The sequence below is a fragment of the Arachis hypogaea genome, chromosome 5 (genome assembly GCF_003086295.3).
Source record: "Arachis hypogaea cultivar Tifrunner chromosome 5, arahy.Tifrunner.gnm2.J5K5, whole genome shotgun sequence".
Classification (NCBI taxonomy): domain Eukaryota; kingdom Viridiplantae; phylum Streptophyta; class Magnoliopsida; order Fabales; family Fabaceae; genus Arachis; species Arachis hypogaea.
In genome coordinates this window covers 60,967,852-60,984,754 of record NC_092040.1, presented here as the reverse complement: position 1 = coordinate 60,984,754, position 16,903 = coordinate 60,967,852, and the positions used below count along the sequence as shown (strand labels likewise).

Sequence of the window (16,903 nt, the reverse complement as noted above, 5' to 3'; positions counted from 1 at the left end):
TATTCAAAAATCTTTATTTATTTATTTTATATATTAATGTTTTATATTTATTAAATTTCACCAGCACTCTTCTTTTAAAACTTTGGTTGATTCTCGTTTAATCAAATTATTCATAAAAATGACATATCTAATAATGCCATCAAAATTATTAGTTGAACTTATTTTAGACACGTCGGATCTATTCTATGATTCCGTTTTTAGATTAAAATTTAAAATAAACGAGATTAGCATTAAATTCCTTCTTGAACATGTAATAGCAAGCTAATAACTCATTTACAATCCTCACAGGAAGATTGGCGATCCATCACTTGCACTTTTATTTGGAAGAAAGCTAAAAATAATATAAAGACTTTCAAGTATCAAATACAAGATACAAATTAAATTAAAGCAGGTTCTAGCTAGCTGCTCAATAACTAAATTCTCTTTAAAACTTTGGAAATTGAATTTGTGAACCACATTTGCTCTTTGGAAGTAGAGGACACTCAATGAGATCTGAACCAGAAGTGTCCACACACATGTAAACTTGGTAGAGTTGGCTGTTATGTGCCGAGTCCTTGTTACACTCAATTCCTGGAGTAAAACCTGTTCCCTCTTTTATAGCATCTGAAATGCTCTCTAAGCTATAAAATTCATCATCTGGTTCTATTCCTGCAACACATTTTCATTAAATCACTATAACATGTTTTCGCTAATTTAATTAGGATAAAATGATAAATTATATTTAGCAATTCTTAACTTAGACAACATTATACATTACATACACGTGTTTTATAACTTTAATTAATGTTAGAGATATAATATTCATCTGCCTTCTTTTATCAATTTAAATTTATAAAAAAAATAATTTCATTAAATAATATTAAAATTTTTATGATTTAAAAGATCTAAAATTTAATCTTTGTTGTTCTCCTAAAAGAAAATAAAAAATAACATAAAATAAATAAAAAACTTATATAAAATTCACATGGACCTTAAATTTTTAGGAGAAATGATTTCATAAAAATTAATTATCAAAATATATTGATTTTTTTGAGATTTATAAAATTATAGATATAGATTTCCATTAAAAACTAAAATTAAGATTTTTTAAGAAGAATATTGTGCCACTTATTTTTATATATATATATACTCATTTAAAATATATCATATTTTATTTTAGTGAGAAGCTAAAATGAATCATCTTATCTTATTATTTTCTATTTTATAAAGTTGAATTTGTGGGTATTGTATTTGTATTTGTAGGTTGCATTTTAGGTACCTGCATCCTTGAGGGCCTTAAGAAGGTTGGCTTTCTGCTTCAATTTAAGAGCAGTTTCAAAGTATTCATGCTGATCAAGCTCAGATTCGGCGCAGGTACCATGTTTCTCCCATTCATGTGACCAGAACCTCATTCCATTGCTACTTGGGCAACTCAATGATGGCCAATTCTTCTCCATGTTACTTATCAAGTCTGACACCTATATATTACATCAAATATCATCATTCCTATCAAATACTTAAGCATATTTGCTTAACTTATGAATTGTGATTGATCAATGGCCTTTTTTTAACCCATTTTAACGTAACGTACATTTTACATTTTACATACTAGTAATAAAAAGTGAAACCTACTATTTTATTTAAGATACGTCTTGTTGTTATTTATGTAATTTTACTAACATTATATATGCATGAAACAATAGATTTGTGTTCACATACCTACCGATTTTTTTTTTCTTTTTTCATCTATTACGGTTGAGAAAGCATATTACGAAAATTTTAACAGGAATCATGATGATAGTTGGATATGATTTCGGACGCAGAAAGAAAATATTTAGAGAAAATAATAATGTTGGACAAAATACATGGTGATACTACTTGTTGCTTGTTATCTGAAAGGCATGGGTAGGTCTTTTCAACCTAATTTCTGGCTCCCTTATCCTTTTTGTTATGATTTAGCATTAACCTAACACTTTTATTTCTTTATTAAAGTGTGCACGTATCAACAAACAGAGGATGGGATGTGTACAACTCAAATTTATTTTGTTCAATTCCAAAACAATAATAAATTGGGAAAACTGTATAACAAATAACAATAGCTAAGATCTATAACTGATTATTTGAGAGAGAAAATTTAAAAAAAAAAGAAAAAAGAAAAAATACTAAGATCTATAACATCAGCTAGATGAACGAATATCAACGAGCAATAAAAATCAAATTACAAAATTAAGATATTTTGTCGGTTTGTGTACGGTGATCAAGAGGTTGTTGAAAATTGATCTTGACTCTACCAACAACAATATGGACAGAGGTAACGTCTCGTATATGCATAAGATTAACATGTTATTTTTTTTTACAATGCAATCACGATAATAAAGTGAATTTTCCTAACATTATGTAATATATTTCTTATAGACCCACCAATTTTTATGTGAAGGAAAATTTTTTTTATATACTGAATTTATATATAAAAGTTTAAATATTCAATCTACAACACATCAATTAGTTGTAATAATTCGATAATTTCATGCATTCTTATTTTATTTATCTTTTTGTGCTTAGATTTAATAGGTGTTATATACCAAATTTAATAAATGAACTATATCAAAAATGAAAAAAAAAAAATACACCCATATTTACGTGTGTGAATGTATTTAAATTTACGTATTAAAGTTGTTAATATATAAGAACTATTTTCCTGCATGGATCTTGAACGAGAAGAAAGCTTGGAGATCCTAGCCATGGATGGGTAGAGCAAATTTCAATGATAATATATTATTAGTCATGTTTTGCTGTTCTATTCCTACATAAGTATCAAACAAATAGTAGTATTTAGGACCTCTGCTTTCCATGATCATCACCATCTTTTAATTTCTTTGATTCTTTTTTCAAATTAAAAATGTTAATTCAAGTACCTGAGATTTATCAAAGACACTGTCAGGATCACAGTTTGAGGGCCATGAACCATCCTTGTAGTTAGGCCAGAGTCCATGAATACTGAAATCCGCCGTCGGCTTCCCGGTCTTCGGATAACAGCAGCTCTGCTTGGTGTCACAGTATGCTCCTGGCCACTGCAAAATTCACAATAATAATAATTCAAATGAATATGAAGCTATTCATCATAAGAATGAAAAATTCAAATAAAAATAAAATTAAAATACAACATTATTGTTCATGATTAGAAGAACTACTCATGAATACGAATTATATATTTACCTGCTGAACAAAGTAGAAGAAATCAAAATCCTGAGAGAGGCATAGAACTGATAGGTATTGCAATATCAAAAGCTTGGACAACAAGGAAAAGTTGGATTTCATGTTTAATTGTATCTATCCAACTCTAGCTTTGTTTCTCAAGGAACTTAAAAAATGTGAGATAGATTTTGAGAATTTTTGATTGATTGGCACTTTAAAAGCAAAACGAAACAATCGATGATATTGACAAATAATTTGTGTTGTAGAGTAATATGCTAATATACTTATATATAGATTATAGACGTGAAAGTAATTTGCAACTTATTATAATGTATTGATGATGTTGAACTTATAAGTCACATGATAATGATGGATGGAATATGCGAATTGGAAAAATCGTATACTACATCATCTTGTATTCATTTATCTCACCTAACTATTCTTGCGTGTGTCATCAAAGGCTTGTTGCATTATAAAATAATCTACTAAAAATCCAAAATAACACTTTCTTGTATTACAAAATTGAAACAAAAAAAAGAAAGAAAATAATTTTGTGTTTTATTGTTAGTTACTAACCAGAAAACATGAATTTTAAATGTATAAATTTTTAAATCTTAAATATATAATTTTTCAAAAAAAAAAGTAAACTTTTAGTCGGTCAACATTAGCCAATTTTTAAATTATAGTTATAATAATTTAAGATTTAGAGTCTAAAATTTAAGATAAAAAATAATTTTAAAAAAATAATCGATGTTACCTGAAAAAAATTTATTTCCTAATATTATTCTATTTTAAATATGTAATTTTTATTTATTATCGACTTTTTTTTTATTTTTTTCTCTCACAAATTTTTCAAATTTTTAAATATGTAAATTTTTTTTCATTTATTGTCGGTTGCTTTTATTCCTCTCAAAATATATATAGAGAGTTCACCACAGACAGAAAGATGAATAAATATTAAAGACTAATACTTTTTATTAATATAATAAATTAATATTTTTAACTAATCCTTTATTTTTATATTATTAGAATTTAGTAGTCTTTAATATTTAAAATTAGCTAAATATTAACTAAAATTAATAAAATTTGTTAATTTTATAAACATTGTTTTCATATATATAAACAAAATGTATGTTGTTGGAGTTGTTTTATCAGATAATTCAATTAAGGTAACTACTGATAAAAAAAATGTCTTCTAAAGATGATAACTAAAATGATGATATATATATTATATTAAACATTTTAATTAAGTATGTCAAACTAGTTATTAATAATTTTTTACTATCATCTTTAGAAACAAGATACCTTCAGTTGAGTTTAAATAATCACAATGCAACTTTATTTCATTGTTATATATATTATATTATATATTACTATTATATATTTATTTATTTTTAATTACACTCAGAGGGTTGTGAATATACATGCTAATAATATACATTAGTACATACATCTATGCCCTCTCTCGTTAGTTAAGAGTTTAATGAATATTTATTTTGGGGTCAAGTTTATAAGACACCTATCTCACCGAACAAATAATGGCATATTCGAATATTCAAGTCTCTATCCTCATTTTTCCTCTCTGCGTCTTCGTGGCAATGAGGGCTAGCACATCCATATATTAGGGGAGAAGAAAATGTTACCTTAGGAACTAACCTTAATGTGATACGTAAAATAAGAACATAACATAAATATGGAAGCAATGCAATGCAAGGAGTTTAATTGTTAGTGATAATATTAAAGTCAAGTTTTATTGAATTAATGTGTGGTGTCCATTAAAATTCATGCTTCATGGCCAGAGAACGAAGTTAACTAGTTAAGTTATCTTGACTCTTTCGTTTCGTGCAAGAAATGAAGTCCCTGTGAGAGATCGAGCTGGCTATGGTGCACTTTAATTTCATGTACCTTAATCCCTGTCTATTGAACATGCTTTGTTAAGAAATTAAACAGCTAGATAGTAGTTTCGTAATCCAAATTCATTTTGAATATTATTTGTAGATAATTTTCAGGATTTGAACTAATTAATATCTTAATCCTTATAAGGAGGAGATCAAATAAAATGCGTTCTTGTTACTACTTATTTTTCAATCATTTCTTGCATTTGGTAGTATTCTTTCATGATTAAACTATTATTTAGAACATTTTCTTGGGTGTAATCCATGCACATTAGTGTAATCTAGATCACGACTAATAAGTTAGGAGGAGTTCACATAATTTAATAATTAATGAGATCTTAATTGAAATATATATAGCCACGCACCCTTAATTATTAAGGGTGTTGTGAACCACATTAAAAATATATTATATGTACACTAAAATTAATTATTAAAATTAGTTATTAATATAAAATATATATTAAAATATAAATTAATATTAAAAATTAATTAAATTACATATTGTTACGGATTCAGCTCACGGATCCATGACCTAGGATTACGCCTAAACCCGATTACTCGGGTCTAACCTGTCTCGCCTTTCTAGAGGGCCCGAAGTCGGCCTTCTAGAGTTCCTAACCAACTTTTGAATTCAAACGCCTCCCTTATCTTAGCCAAGCAAGATAAGATAAGATAACTACCATCACCTATAAATAAAGGACCCAGGTCCCCCAGGTAATCATTCATTCCTCACACCTAATACCTCTCAGATCCATTCTGACTTGAGCGTCGGAGTGTCTTTGCAGGTACCATCCCCCCATTGCTCTAGTCAAGCGATCCGGCATCTGCCTCGACCCGCAAGTTCCCGATCCATCCCTCAACCCGTACAAGAGACATCTTGTACATTGGTGCCGTCTGTGGGGACTTGCGCCGACTAAACCGGAATGGGGGATGTACTTGAAGAAGCCTCCCCAAGCCGGGATGACTCTCGAATAAGGAATCCGACCCCAAAACACCAGGAGGTCGCAAACCAAGGAAGGATAGCAAGCACCATCCACCACACACAGAATAAGAAAAATGACCACGTCGTCACGGAACCGCAACACCCTGAGAAAACAGGAGACAAAGCGGCACAAATCATCCAAGATCTCTGCCTCCGGGTCCAGGAACTCGAAGGCAGATTGACCGCCAAGGAAAGATACAATAACGAACACGGAAGCCATGCAACTTCCAGATCAAAATCTCGCCACGGCAGATCGCCAACTCGGCGACACGACAGGAGAGACGATCGCATCACCTCGCGCGACCACAGGCGAGAAAAATCGCCAGAACAGCGATACAGCAAAAGGCACAACCGCAGCGCTTCCCGAGATCTAAGTCGTCAGCACGACTCGGACGAAGATCGGGGGCACCGAGAGACCAAGCGCACAAGAAACGACCACACGATAATGGGAGCCACACCTTTCACGGAAAGGATCTTGAAAGCAAAACCCCCCAAAGGTTTCGATAAACCCACTGACATGAAGTATGACAGAACCAAAGACCCCCAGGAACACCTGACGGCCTTCGAGGCTAGGATGAACCTAGAAGGAGCAGCTGACGCAGTCCGATGCAGAGCCTTTCCGGTAACCCTAGCCGGACCAGCCATTAAATGGTTCAACGCCCTCCCTAACGGAGCTATAGCCAGTTTCCACGACATCTCGCGAAGGTTCATGGCCCAATTTACAACCAGAATCACTAAAGCCAAACACCCCATCAGCCTGCTAGGGATCACACAGAAACAGGACGAGTCTACGAGGAAATACCTCGACCGCTTCAATGACAAATGCCTAATGGTCGACGGACTCACGGACTCCGTCGCAAGCCTCTACTTAACCAACGGGCTCATGAATGAAGATTTCCGCAAGCACCTCACTACCAAACCAGTGTGGACCATGCACAAGATCCAAAATGTTGCCAAGGATTACATCAATGACGAGGAGGTCAGCCAGGTCGTCGCTACCAACAAGCGGCAACACAACCACACCCAACACGGCAACTCGGCACCACGACATAACCCACCACCCAGAGAAAATCAAAGAGACCACCCCAAATTAACAAACACAAGCCGACCACCAAGAATCGGCAAATTCTCTAATTACACGCCCCTGACAGCACCAATTACCGAGATATACCACCAAATAGCAGATTGAGGCATCATACCGAAAGCCCGACAACTCAAAGAAAGAACAGGAGGCAACAAAACCCTATACTGCGACTACCACCGAGGTTACGGGCACAGGACACAAGACTGTTTCGACCTTAAAGATGCCCTCGAACAAGCCATACGAGACGGCAAGCTCTCAGAGTTCGCCAAATTCATCAGAGAACCAAAACGTGCGGAGAGAGACAGGTCACCAGAAAGAGAAGGGCGCAACCCAAGAACGCAAAAACAACCCCCAAGGAAAGCCCAGAGGAAGACCCAACCATCATAGTAAACGTCATCACAGGCAAAGACGTATCGGGGAAGTCAAAATCAACACCGAAAAAAAGATCTCAAAGTGATGGCCGTTGACGTTAGGATTTTTGCTAGTAAAGAATTTTATAAAAATAGTCGCGTTGTAGATATAGATTCTAAACCAATAGAAATTTCTTCGTGCAAACATTTTGGTTGTCACAAGTAACAAACCCCTAAATAAATTGATAGCCGAGTATTTAAACCTCGGGTCGTCTTCTCAAGGAATTGCAGGGAGGTATGTTCTTATTTTTGGTTATGGAGATTGTAAATTGGGGTTTGAGAATGAAGAATTAATATGGCAAATAATTTAAATGGCAATTAAAATAAATAAATACTGTGAAGCAAACCCTTTGGCAAGGTATGAGAAATTGGAAGTCCAGACTTAGTTATTCTTATCACTAATAATGAAAGTTGAATCTTAATTCCACTTAGTTAACCTTTGCTAAAGCAAAGGAAAGTCAAGGGACTAATTAGTTAGACCTTCGAATCCTATTTATTTCCTAAGAAAAGGTTGGGATTATTGAAGTTCAGTTCAATTAGCAAGATAACAGTTATCAATTATATTGAGCTAAGATAACTCCTGAGTTACTGATTTCTTAACCAAGACTAAAAGGAAAAGAAATTAAATCTATTGGAATAAAATATCTTCAGATTAGGAATAATCAATGGCATAAATAAAAGAAGGCAATATTAAACTGAAATACCTCAAATAACATTAAATAAGAAAATCATAACATGAATGTAGCATAGGCCAAATAGGTAACATAACTAATACAAGCAAGCATTAATGGTATCTGAAAATAAGAGATAACTGTCAAGCAAAAGAACATTGAACCTGGTAAAAAGATAATCCTTGAAGCAAATAAAATCCTAAATCTAAATCCTAATCCTAAAGAGAGAGAATAGAGAACCTCTCTCAAAACTAAATCTAAATCATGGAAAGTGAATTATGAAAGCATCCCCCAAAGTCTCTGCAAGTTTCCTGACTTTAATCTGTGTTTCTGGGCCAAAAACTGGGTTGAAATGCGGCCCAAAATCTCTCCCAGCAACTTTTGTAATTCTGCAGATCGCGCACGTCACGCGATCGCGTCATCCATGCGGACGCGTCATTCGCGTTTTTCCCTACCACGCGTTCGCGTCGTCCACGCTTCCGCGTTACTTGTGCTTTTCCAATCCGCGTGGTCGCGTGAGCCATGCGGTCGCGTCACTCTGATTTCTTCTAGTTCACGCGGTCGCGTGAGCAATGCGACCGCGTGACTTTTCGCTGGTCATCTCCTCAATTCCTTGTATTCCTTCCATCTTTGCACACTTCTTCTTCATTCTCTAAGCCATTCCTGCCCTATGAAGCCTGACACACTTAACACACAGATCAAGGCATCAAATGGTAATAAGAGAGGATTAAGATTAGCTAAATTAAGACCAAAGAAGCATGTTTTCAATCATGTAATAATTTTAGGAAGGAAATATAAATGTATGCTAATTATATGAATAAGTGGGTAAAGACCATGATAAAACCACACAATTAAACACATTGTAAACCATAAAATAGTGGTTTATCAACCTCCCCACACTTAAACATTAGCATGTCCTCATGCTAAACTTAAGGAGACCAAATAAATGAGTAGGGAAAGACAAGACTCATGCAATGCAACCTATGAATGTGAATGCAACTACATGCTAAAATGATTCTACCTACTTGGTGAAAAAGTAAATAAATCTTTCAAGAATAAACATGAACTGGATTTTACTAATTCAAATCACAAAATACAATATAAATAACTTGCAAGAAGAAGATAGCTCATAAAAGCAGGGAACATAGAATTAAGCACTGAACCCTTACTAGTAGTGTATATCATTCTAACTCTCAAGTATCTAGGGTCAATTCTCTACTAATCTTGCTTTCTATAGCTTGCTCTTCATCTAACATTCAACAAAAAATTTAATGCACCAATACACAAATCAAGAGGTCTTTTAAGGGTTGTAATGGGGTTAGGGTCAAGGTAGGTTTGTATTTGGCCAAGTGGACTAAAATCTGAATCCTTAATTAACATAAACTTTCCACCTAACTTAACGCAATCCATTTAATTGAAATGCAAAATCTAACTTCCCATTAACTGTGTTTACATATTTATGCATTTTAAGTTTTGAGTGCAGCTCATATGCATTGATTTCACTTATTTATTTTGGGGCATTTTGTCCCCTTTTTATTAATTGCTCTTTTCGTTTTCTTTTTTACTTTTTTTTCAATGCATATAATTAAAGTATTGAATGAAATAACATGTGCTCAACCATTATTTTGCACATTTTCACTAAAATATACAACACCCAATTATTCAAACCAAATATTTTCAAACCCAACTTCCCCACACTTAAATCATTAGCACTTTTACTAGTCTAAGCTAACCAAGGATTCAAATTAAGGACATTATTGTTTTCCGCTTAGAGTTAGTAATGAGCTAGAGTAGAGAACAAATGGGTATATTAGGCTTAAATTGGTTTGCAAAGGATAATAAAAGGGTAAGGGCATATGGGTATGTGAGCTTAGTGAAACAAGGGCCTCAATCATATCAGTGCATGCATACATCAAACAATGGGAATATAGAATTAAGCAAGACAAAGATCACAATTTTAGAGAGAAAAACACACACCAAAAATAAAATATTGGTTGATAAAATGCAACCAATCAAATAGGCTCAAAATCTCACTAGTTTTGTGTGTTCGAGCTCTAAACTATGTTCTAAAATAATATTTCTTCAAACAAGTTTTTCAAAAAGTTTTATTCAAATTAGTGAAATACTATAAAAATTTCTTGAAAAAGAAAATATTACTTTAACCAAGTGGTAAAATATGCACAAAAAGCAAACATGCAATCAAACATGCAAATGCAACAATGAAAAACAAAAGTTGGTGTTGAGAAGGGACTAACTAACCCGTGGAGATCGGTATCGACCTCCCCACACTTAAAGATTGCACAGGTGGGTGGGTGTTGTGGTTCCTCATCTGTTGCTCGTTGTAGAAGCTTTCTCTTTACCCGTTTTGGTGGCCAGCCTGAAAAAGGGAGAAGAGAAAGGGACATGAAGTCAAAAGGACAGAGCAAAGAGGAGGGCGGTATGAGTGATAATCATGCCAAGTAAAAAAAATAGTGAAAGACATGGTCGCGACTCCATGTGATCAGTTCATCAATGGAAATATAGCAAGGCATGGGGAGTATTGGATACAAGATGTTTATTAGCATGCCGGCAAGGGCATGAGTAGCATAGATCAAGCATCAAAAGCTTTAATGTATTGTTAGTCGTGAGAAACTAAAAATAACGTTTGTATTGATAATTATATTTAATTAATAAAATAGTAAAGAAAATTTGTGAAAAGCAAGCATTGAATAGTAGAAGAGAATAATTTAAAATAATGCACAATGCCATACGGGCTTTTTCACAAACACTTAGCATGCATGGTGAATATGTTATTGAAAATATTAATTAGAACATGCAAGAAGCCCTATAAAAAATAATATATAATTGTCAAACAATTCCTTGAATAACCCACAAGCAAAATAAATAAATTTCTAACACCAATGAAAATAATGCAATGAATGAAACTATGAAAAAAATTAAATAGAAGTGAAGAGGGATGAGAAGAAGAAAGTAAGAAAAGGGAGAAGAAAGAAGAAAAGAAATAAGAAAGGAAGAAAAGAATTAGATACAGGGAAGAAAAGATAAGATATTTGGCTGTGTTGAAAAAGTTGTGCGGTGCAAGCGACGCGGACGCGGTCGCGCGACTTGCGCTTAAATTAATCGACGCGGTCGCGTCAGTCACGCGGACGCGTGACTCAGGTTATGCTACTGGTGCAAGGGCAGCCTCGCGCTCGCACAACTCTCTGTTCGAATTTTTATTTTTGCCAAATTTGGGGTGACGCGATCGCGTGGGGCATGCGATCGCGTGAGTGGGCTTGAGAAGGGAATGACGCGGACGCGTCGGCGACGCGGTCGCATGATAGAGATTGTGCATCCAGCACCAATCCAGCACCACTCTCGCACAATAATTCGTTGTGCACCCTTTGTACGTCGAAAATTAGGGCACGCGGCCGCATGGGTCACGCGGTCGCGTGGGAGGCCATTATTCCCATGTGACGCGGACGCAGTCACGTGGGATGATTTGTGCCACTGGCACACCTCCAGCCACGCTCTCACATGACTCTCTGTTCGATTTCTCTTCTTCACAACGCACATGTGACGCGGACACGTCAGCGACGCTGCCGCATCGCGTGCGTGCTTTTTTTTTTATTAATGCAGTATGCAGAATGCAATGCTAATATGAATGTTATGCAAAATTCCAGATTCAATACAATAAAATAAAATAAAACTCGAAAACAGATAAAACTAAATAAAAATGAAAAAGAAGCGATCATACCATGGTGGGTTGTCTCCCACCTAGCACTTTTAGTTAAAGTCCTTAAGTTGGACATTGGTTGAGCTTCCTGTTATGGCGGCTTATGTTTAAATTCATCCAGAAATCTCCACCAATACTTGGAATGCCAATAGCCTCCGGGGTCCCAAACTAGGCGTGTAAAGCTTCTGAGCAGCTACAAACAAATTTTCAGGCTCCCGGGATGACGAATGTCAGGATAGGATCCATGATCCCAAGCTTTGCTTTTAAATCCGCCTCTGTCTTGATCTACATGATTCCATCCGGGCGGTTTAAAAAATAGATTCTCACCATGGTGACCAAACGTTCTCCGTGATCCATTCAATTGAGCATGATACCAATCCGTGCGCTTCGAGTTGAAGTGTGGAACCTTATTGAACCCTGTGCGCCAGCTCTGAGTACGAGCCATCTCCCTTTTCCTCTTAAAGCCGCAAAGAGCTCTAAGCTGGTGATGCAGCGAAAATTGGTGAATTAAAAATTATGAAAATGTGTACGTTGCAAGTATAGTTCTTAACTCACCGGAAATCCACTTATCAATTTAAAAATGTCACAGAAATTCAAATTTGAAATACTGGGAGTATGAATCCCAGGCCGTCTCCCAACAAGTTGCAGAAAGGTGTACTATTTTATCAATTAGATGTTTTCAAAAAGGTTTGAGTTGAATAACAGAAAATTAAATTGATGAATTTGAACAATGTAAATAAAAGCCTTGACTGGGAGTTGATTAGTTGGAATTCCTATTATAGCTGGAGTACTCTCAAGATTAATTGATAATTAAAAGTTATTCTGTTTGGTTATCCCTTACTAGGCAAAGAAAAGTCAAACACGTTGGAATGCTACGTCTGTTCACAATTTGCAACCCACTTAATTAAAAGGGATTGATGTTAGTGACTAGAAGGAAATCCAACAGTAAACCCAATTACAATCTTTCTTTCAAGCCTTCCAACTCAATTGGTTCCTTTCAATCAACTCCCCATCAAGTTAGGGAACTACTCACTCATTGTAAATAATAAATCCATAACATATGAAAGGGAATCAAAAGAAGACATGATTATTGGAAGGTAAAATGGATTAAAATGAAAGAAATAATTCTTGTATTAAATAATCATAAAAGTATTCCAATGACAAAATTGAACAAGGCAAACAACATGGAAGAAATAAACAAAGTTAAGAGAACGAACTAGAATGACGAAATCTTGATGAGGAAATAACTCTTCTCAATATCCCAATGCAAAAGTAGTAGAAATATAATATCCTAAAAGTATCATTTGTGTAGAGAGAAAACCTAGAGGAGGAGTAAAAACTAGATCTAAAAACTTAAAACTGTGTAGAATGAATGTTGTTTTTCGTTTCTGCATGTTCTCTGGCTCTAGTATGCTATTTTGGGCCGAGAACTGGGTCAAAACAGGCCCAAAACCGCACCGAGCGAAATCTGCAGATTATGCAGATCGCGCATGTCACGCGATCGCATCGTCCACGCGGACGCGTCATTCGCATTTTTCCGTGCCACGCGTTCGCGTCGTCCACGCCTCTGCGTCACTTGTGCTTTTCCTTTCCGCGCGGTCGCATGAGCCATATGGGCCTTTTCACAAACACATAGCATGCATGGTAAATAAGGCATAGAAAGTATTAAAGTAAACATGCAAGCAATCCTTTTTTGAGAATAAGATATAAGTGTCAAACAAAGTACAATAATCCACAAGCAAATAATGAGGAATGATGGCTCAAATAAATATGCTAGCACCATGTAAAAAGGAAATAAGAAGAAAGAAAATAATGATAAAGAAAAGAAAAAGAAAAGAAAAGAAAATAACATCTAAAATAAGAATAATGATAAGAATGGAAGAAGGGAAGAAAGAAAAGAAAACCTTGTTAATGGAGGTGAGAGAAAGAGAGAGTGAGGGGTGGGGTAGAAGGGAGAAGGGAGAAGGGGAAATAAGGAGGGAAAACAAAAATTAGGATTTGGAGGAGAGAAAGATAAGATAATTTGGCAGTTTTGGTGGAGCTGTGAGGCGCAAACGACGCGGCCGCGTGGGGCACGCGTTCGCGTGATTGTGCTGTAAGGTAGGTGACGCGGTCGCGTGACCCATATTGTGCTTCTAGCGCGAGTACAGCCTCGCGGCTGCACAACTCTCTGTTCAAATAGATAAATTTGCCAAAATTGGGGTGACGCGATCGCGTGGGGTATGCGATCGTGTGAGTGGGCTTTTTAGAGGAATATGACGCGGTCGCGTGGGTCACGCGGCCGCGTGGGTAGAATTGTGCGTTCAGCACCAATCCAGCACCACTCCAACACAATAATTGGTTGTGCACCCTTTTACGTCGAAATCCAGGGCACGCGGTCGCGTGGGGCATGTGATCGCGTGGAAGGCCAGGAATCCCATGTGACACGAACGCGTCAGTGATGTGGTCGCGTGGGATGATTTGTTCCATTAGCACGCCTCCAGCCACGCTCCGGCGTGACTCTCTGTACGCTTTTTATTTTCTCACCTCTTCCTACGACGCGGACGTGTCGCTGATGCGATCGTGTCGCGCAGCTCTTTTTTTTTTATAAAATGCGAATGCAGATGCATGAAGGTGCTAATAAAGAGAAGAGTTATTGACTAGGAAAAACTAAAGATAAAAAGAAAAGAACGATCATACCATGGTGGGTTGTCTCCTACCTAGCACTTTGCTTTAACGTCCGTAAGTTGGACGCTCCAGTAGCTCAATCCTCTGGCCTGTGGGGATCTTCCAAGAGGAAGATCTCAAGCTCCTTATTTTTCTGCAGCTTCTCTCCATGGTACAGCTTCAGATGTTGTCCATTAACTTTAATAAGTTCAGAGTGTGAAGGGTGGCTTAGGTGATAAACTCCGTATGGTTCGGCCTTCTCTACCCTGTATGGACCTTCCCATCTCGATCTCAACTTGCCTGGCATGAGTCTTAGTCGAGATTTGTAAAGGAGGACTAAATCCCCAGGTTGGAACTCTTTCCTCCTAATGTGCTGATCATGCACAGCCTTCATCTTTTCCTTGTATATTCTTGAGTTCTCATAAGCTTCTAGGCGAAGGCTCTCCAGTTCTTGCAGTTGCAACTTCCTTTCAGCTCTAGCTTGCTCAATTCCCATGTTGCACTCCTTGACTGCCCAAAAGGCTCTGTAATCTACTTCAACTGGGAGATGACAAGCTTTTCCATAAACTAAGCGGAAAGGGCTCATTCCAATGGGTGTTTTGTATGCTGTCCTGTATGCCCATAATGCAACTTGCAATCTGGTGCTCCAGTCTTTTCTGTGAGGTTTGACTATCTTCTGCAAGATACGCTTTATCTCTCTGTTTGACACCTCGGCTTGTCCATTGGTCTAAGGATGGTATGCTGTTGCGATCTTATGAATTATCTCATGCTTCTTCATCAATCCTGTTAGTCTCCTGTTACAGAAATGGGTGCCTTGATCGCTCACGATTGCTCGTGGTGATCCAAAGCGGCAAATAATATGGTTTCTCACAAAGGAAACAATAGTGTTAGCATCATCAGTGCGGGTGGGAATTGCTTCCACCCACTTGGAAACATAATCCACAGCTAATAATATATAAAATTGACCATTAGAATTTGGGAATGGACCCATGAAGTCAATGCCCCAAACATCAAAAATTTCACAAAAAAGCATAAATTGTTGAGGCATCTCATCCCTCCTAGATATATTACCAAATTTTTGGCATGGAAGACAAGATCTACAAAACTCAGCAGTGTCTCTAAAAAGAGTAGGCCACCAGAATCCACAGTCTAAGATCTTTCTAGCTGTTCTTTGAGGGCCAAAATGTCCTCCACTCGCAGATGAGTGACAGGCCTCCAAAATGGACTGGAATTCTGATTGAGATACACAATGTCAAATTACCTGATCAGCACTACATCTCCACAAATATGGGTCATCCCATATATAATATTTAGACTCGCTTTTCAGCTTGTCCCTTTGATGCTTAGAAAAATGTGGAGGAAATGTGCGGCTAACTAGATAATTAGCTACAGGTGCATACCAAGGTGCTACCTCAGATACTGCTTGCAGGTTATCAAATGGAAAATTATCATCTATAGGAGTAGAATCATCCTTAATGTGCTCAAGGCGACTCAAGTGGTCTGCCACTAGATTCTGATTACCACTCCTATCCTTTATTTCTAAATCAAATTCTTGTAAAAGCAATATCCAACGTATGAGCCGTGGTTTGGACTCCTTTTTAGCTAATAGATACTTCAAAGCTGCATGGTCTGAATACACTACTACTCTAGTACCAAGTAGATAAGCTCGGAATTTATCCAGAGCGAAAACAATAGCAAGAAGCTCTTTCTCAGTAGTAGTATAATTGGACTGGGCAGCGTCTAAAGTTTTAGATGCATAAGCAATAACAAAAGGATCCGTACTTTCACGCTGAGCTAGCGCTGCTCCTACTGGATGGTTGGAAGCATCGCACATGATTTCAAATGGCTGGCTCCAGTTTGGTCCTCTCACAATGGGAGCTTGAGTCAGGTTGGTCTTCAACTTATCGAACGCTTGCTTACAATTCTCACTGAACTCGAACTCAATATCCTTCTGCAGCAATCTGGATAAGGGAAGTGCTACCTTACTGAAGTCCTTAATAAATCTCCTGTAAAAACCTGCATGGCCAAGGAACGAACGGACTTCCCTCACAGAGGAGGGGTAAGGTAAACTGGAAATAACATTCACCTTTGCTGGGCCTACAGAAATACCAGTATTAGATACAACATGTCCTTATACAATCCCTTGTTTAACCATAAAATGATATTTTTCAAAATTTAATACAAGGTTTGTATTGACACATCTATCTAGTACTCTAGATAATCCATCCAAGCAAAGGCTAAAAGAATCACCATAAACGCTAAAATCATCCATAAAAACTTCCATACAGTCCTCAATGAGATCAGAAAAAAGACTCATCATGCATCT

The 16,903-nt window shown here is 36.4% G+C and overlaps 1 protein-coding gene across 1 annotated transcript; it reads right to left on the bottom strand.

Annotated features, from left to right (window-relative positions):
• Window positions 1-208: 208 nt before the first annotated feature.
• LOC112801621 (ribonuclease 3) lies at window positions 209-3,497 on the bottom strand. Its single transcript, XM_025844447.2, has 4 exons — window positions 3,196-3,497; window positions 2,895-3,050; window positions 1,259-1,457; window positions 209-648 (listed from the first exon to the last, which is right to left on the bottom strand). The coding sequence occupies exons 1-4, from the start codon at window positions 3,295-3,297 to the stop codon at window positions 425-427; spliced, it is 681 nt and encodes a 226-aa protein (XP_025700232.1). The 5' UTR covers window positions 3,298-3,497; the 3' UTR covers window positions 209-424.
• Between the last annotated feature and the right edge of the window lie 13,406 nt (window positions 3,498-16,903).

Coding starts and splice junctions, on each gene's coding strand:
- LOC112801621 (XM_025844447.2), bottom strand. CDS start 3,297: ATGAAATCCAACTTTTCCTTGTTGTCCAAGCTTTTGATATTGCAATAC. Junction 3,051..3,195: donor TCTTCTACTTTGTTCAGCAG/GTAAATATATAA, acceptor TGAATTTTGCAG/TGGCCAGGAGCATACTGTGA. Junction 649..1,258: donor TAAGGCCCTCAAGGATGCAG/GTACCTAAAATG, acceptor AATGTGTTGCAG/GAATAGAACCAGATGATGAA.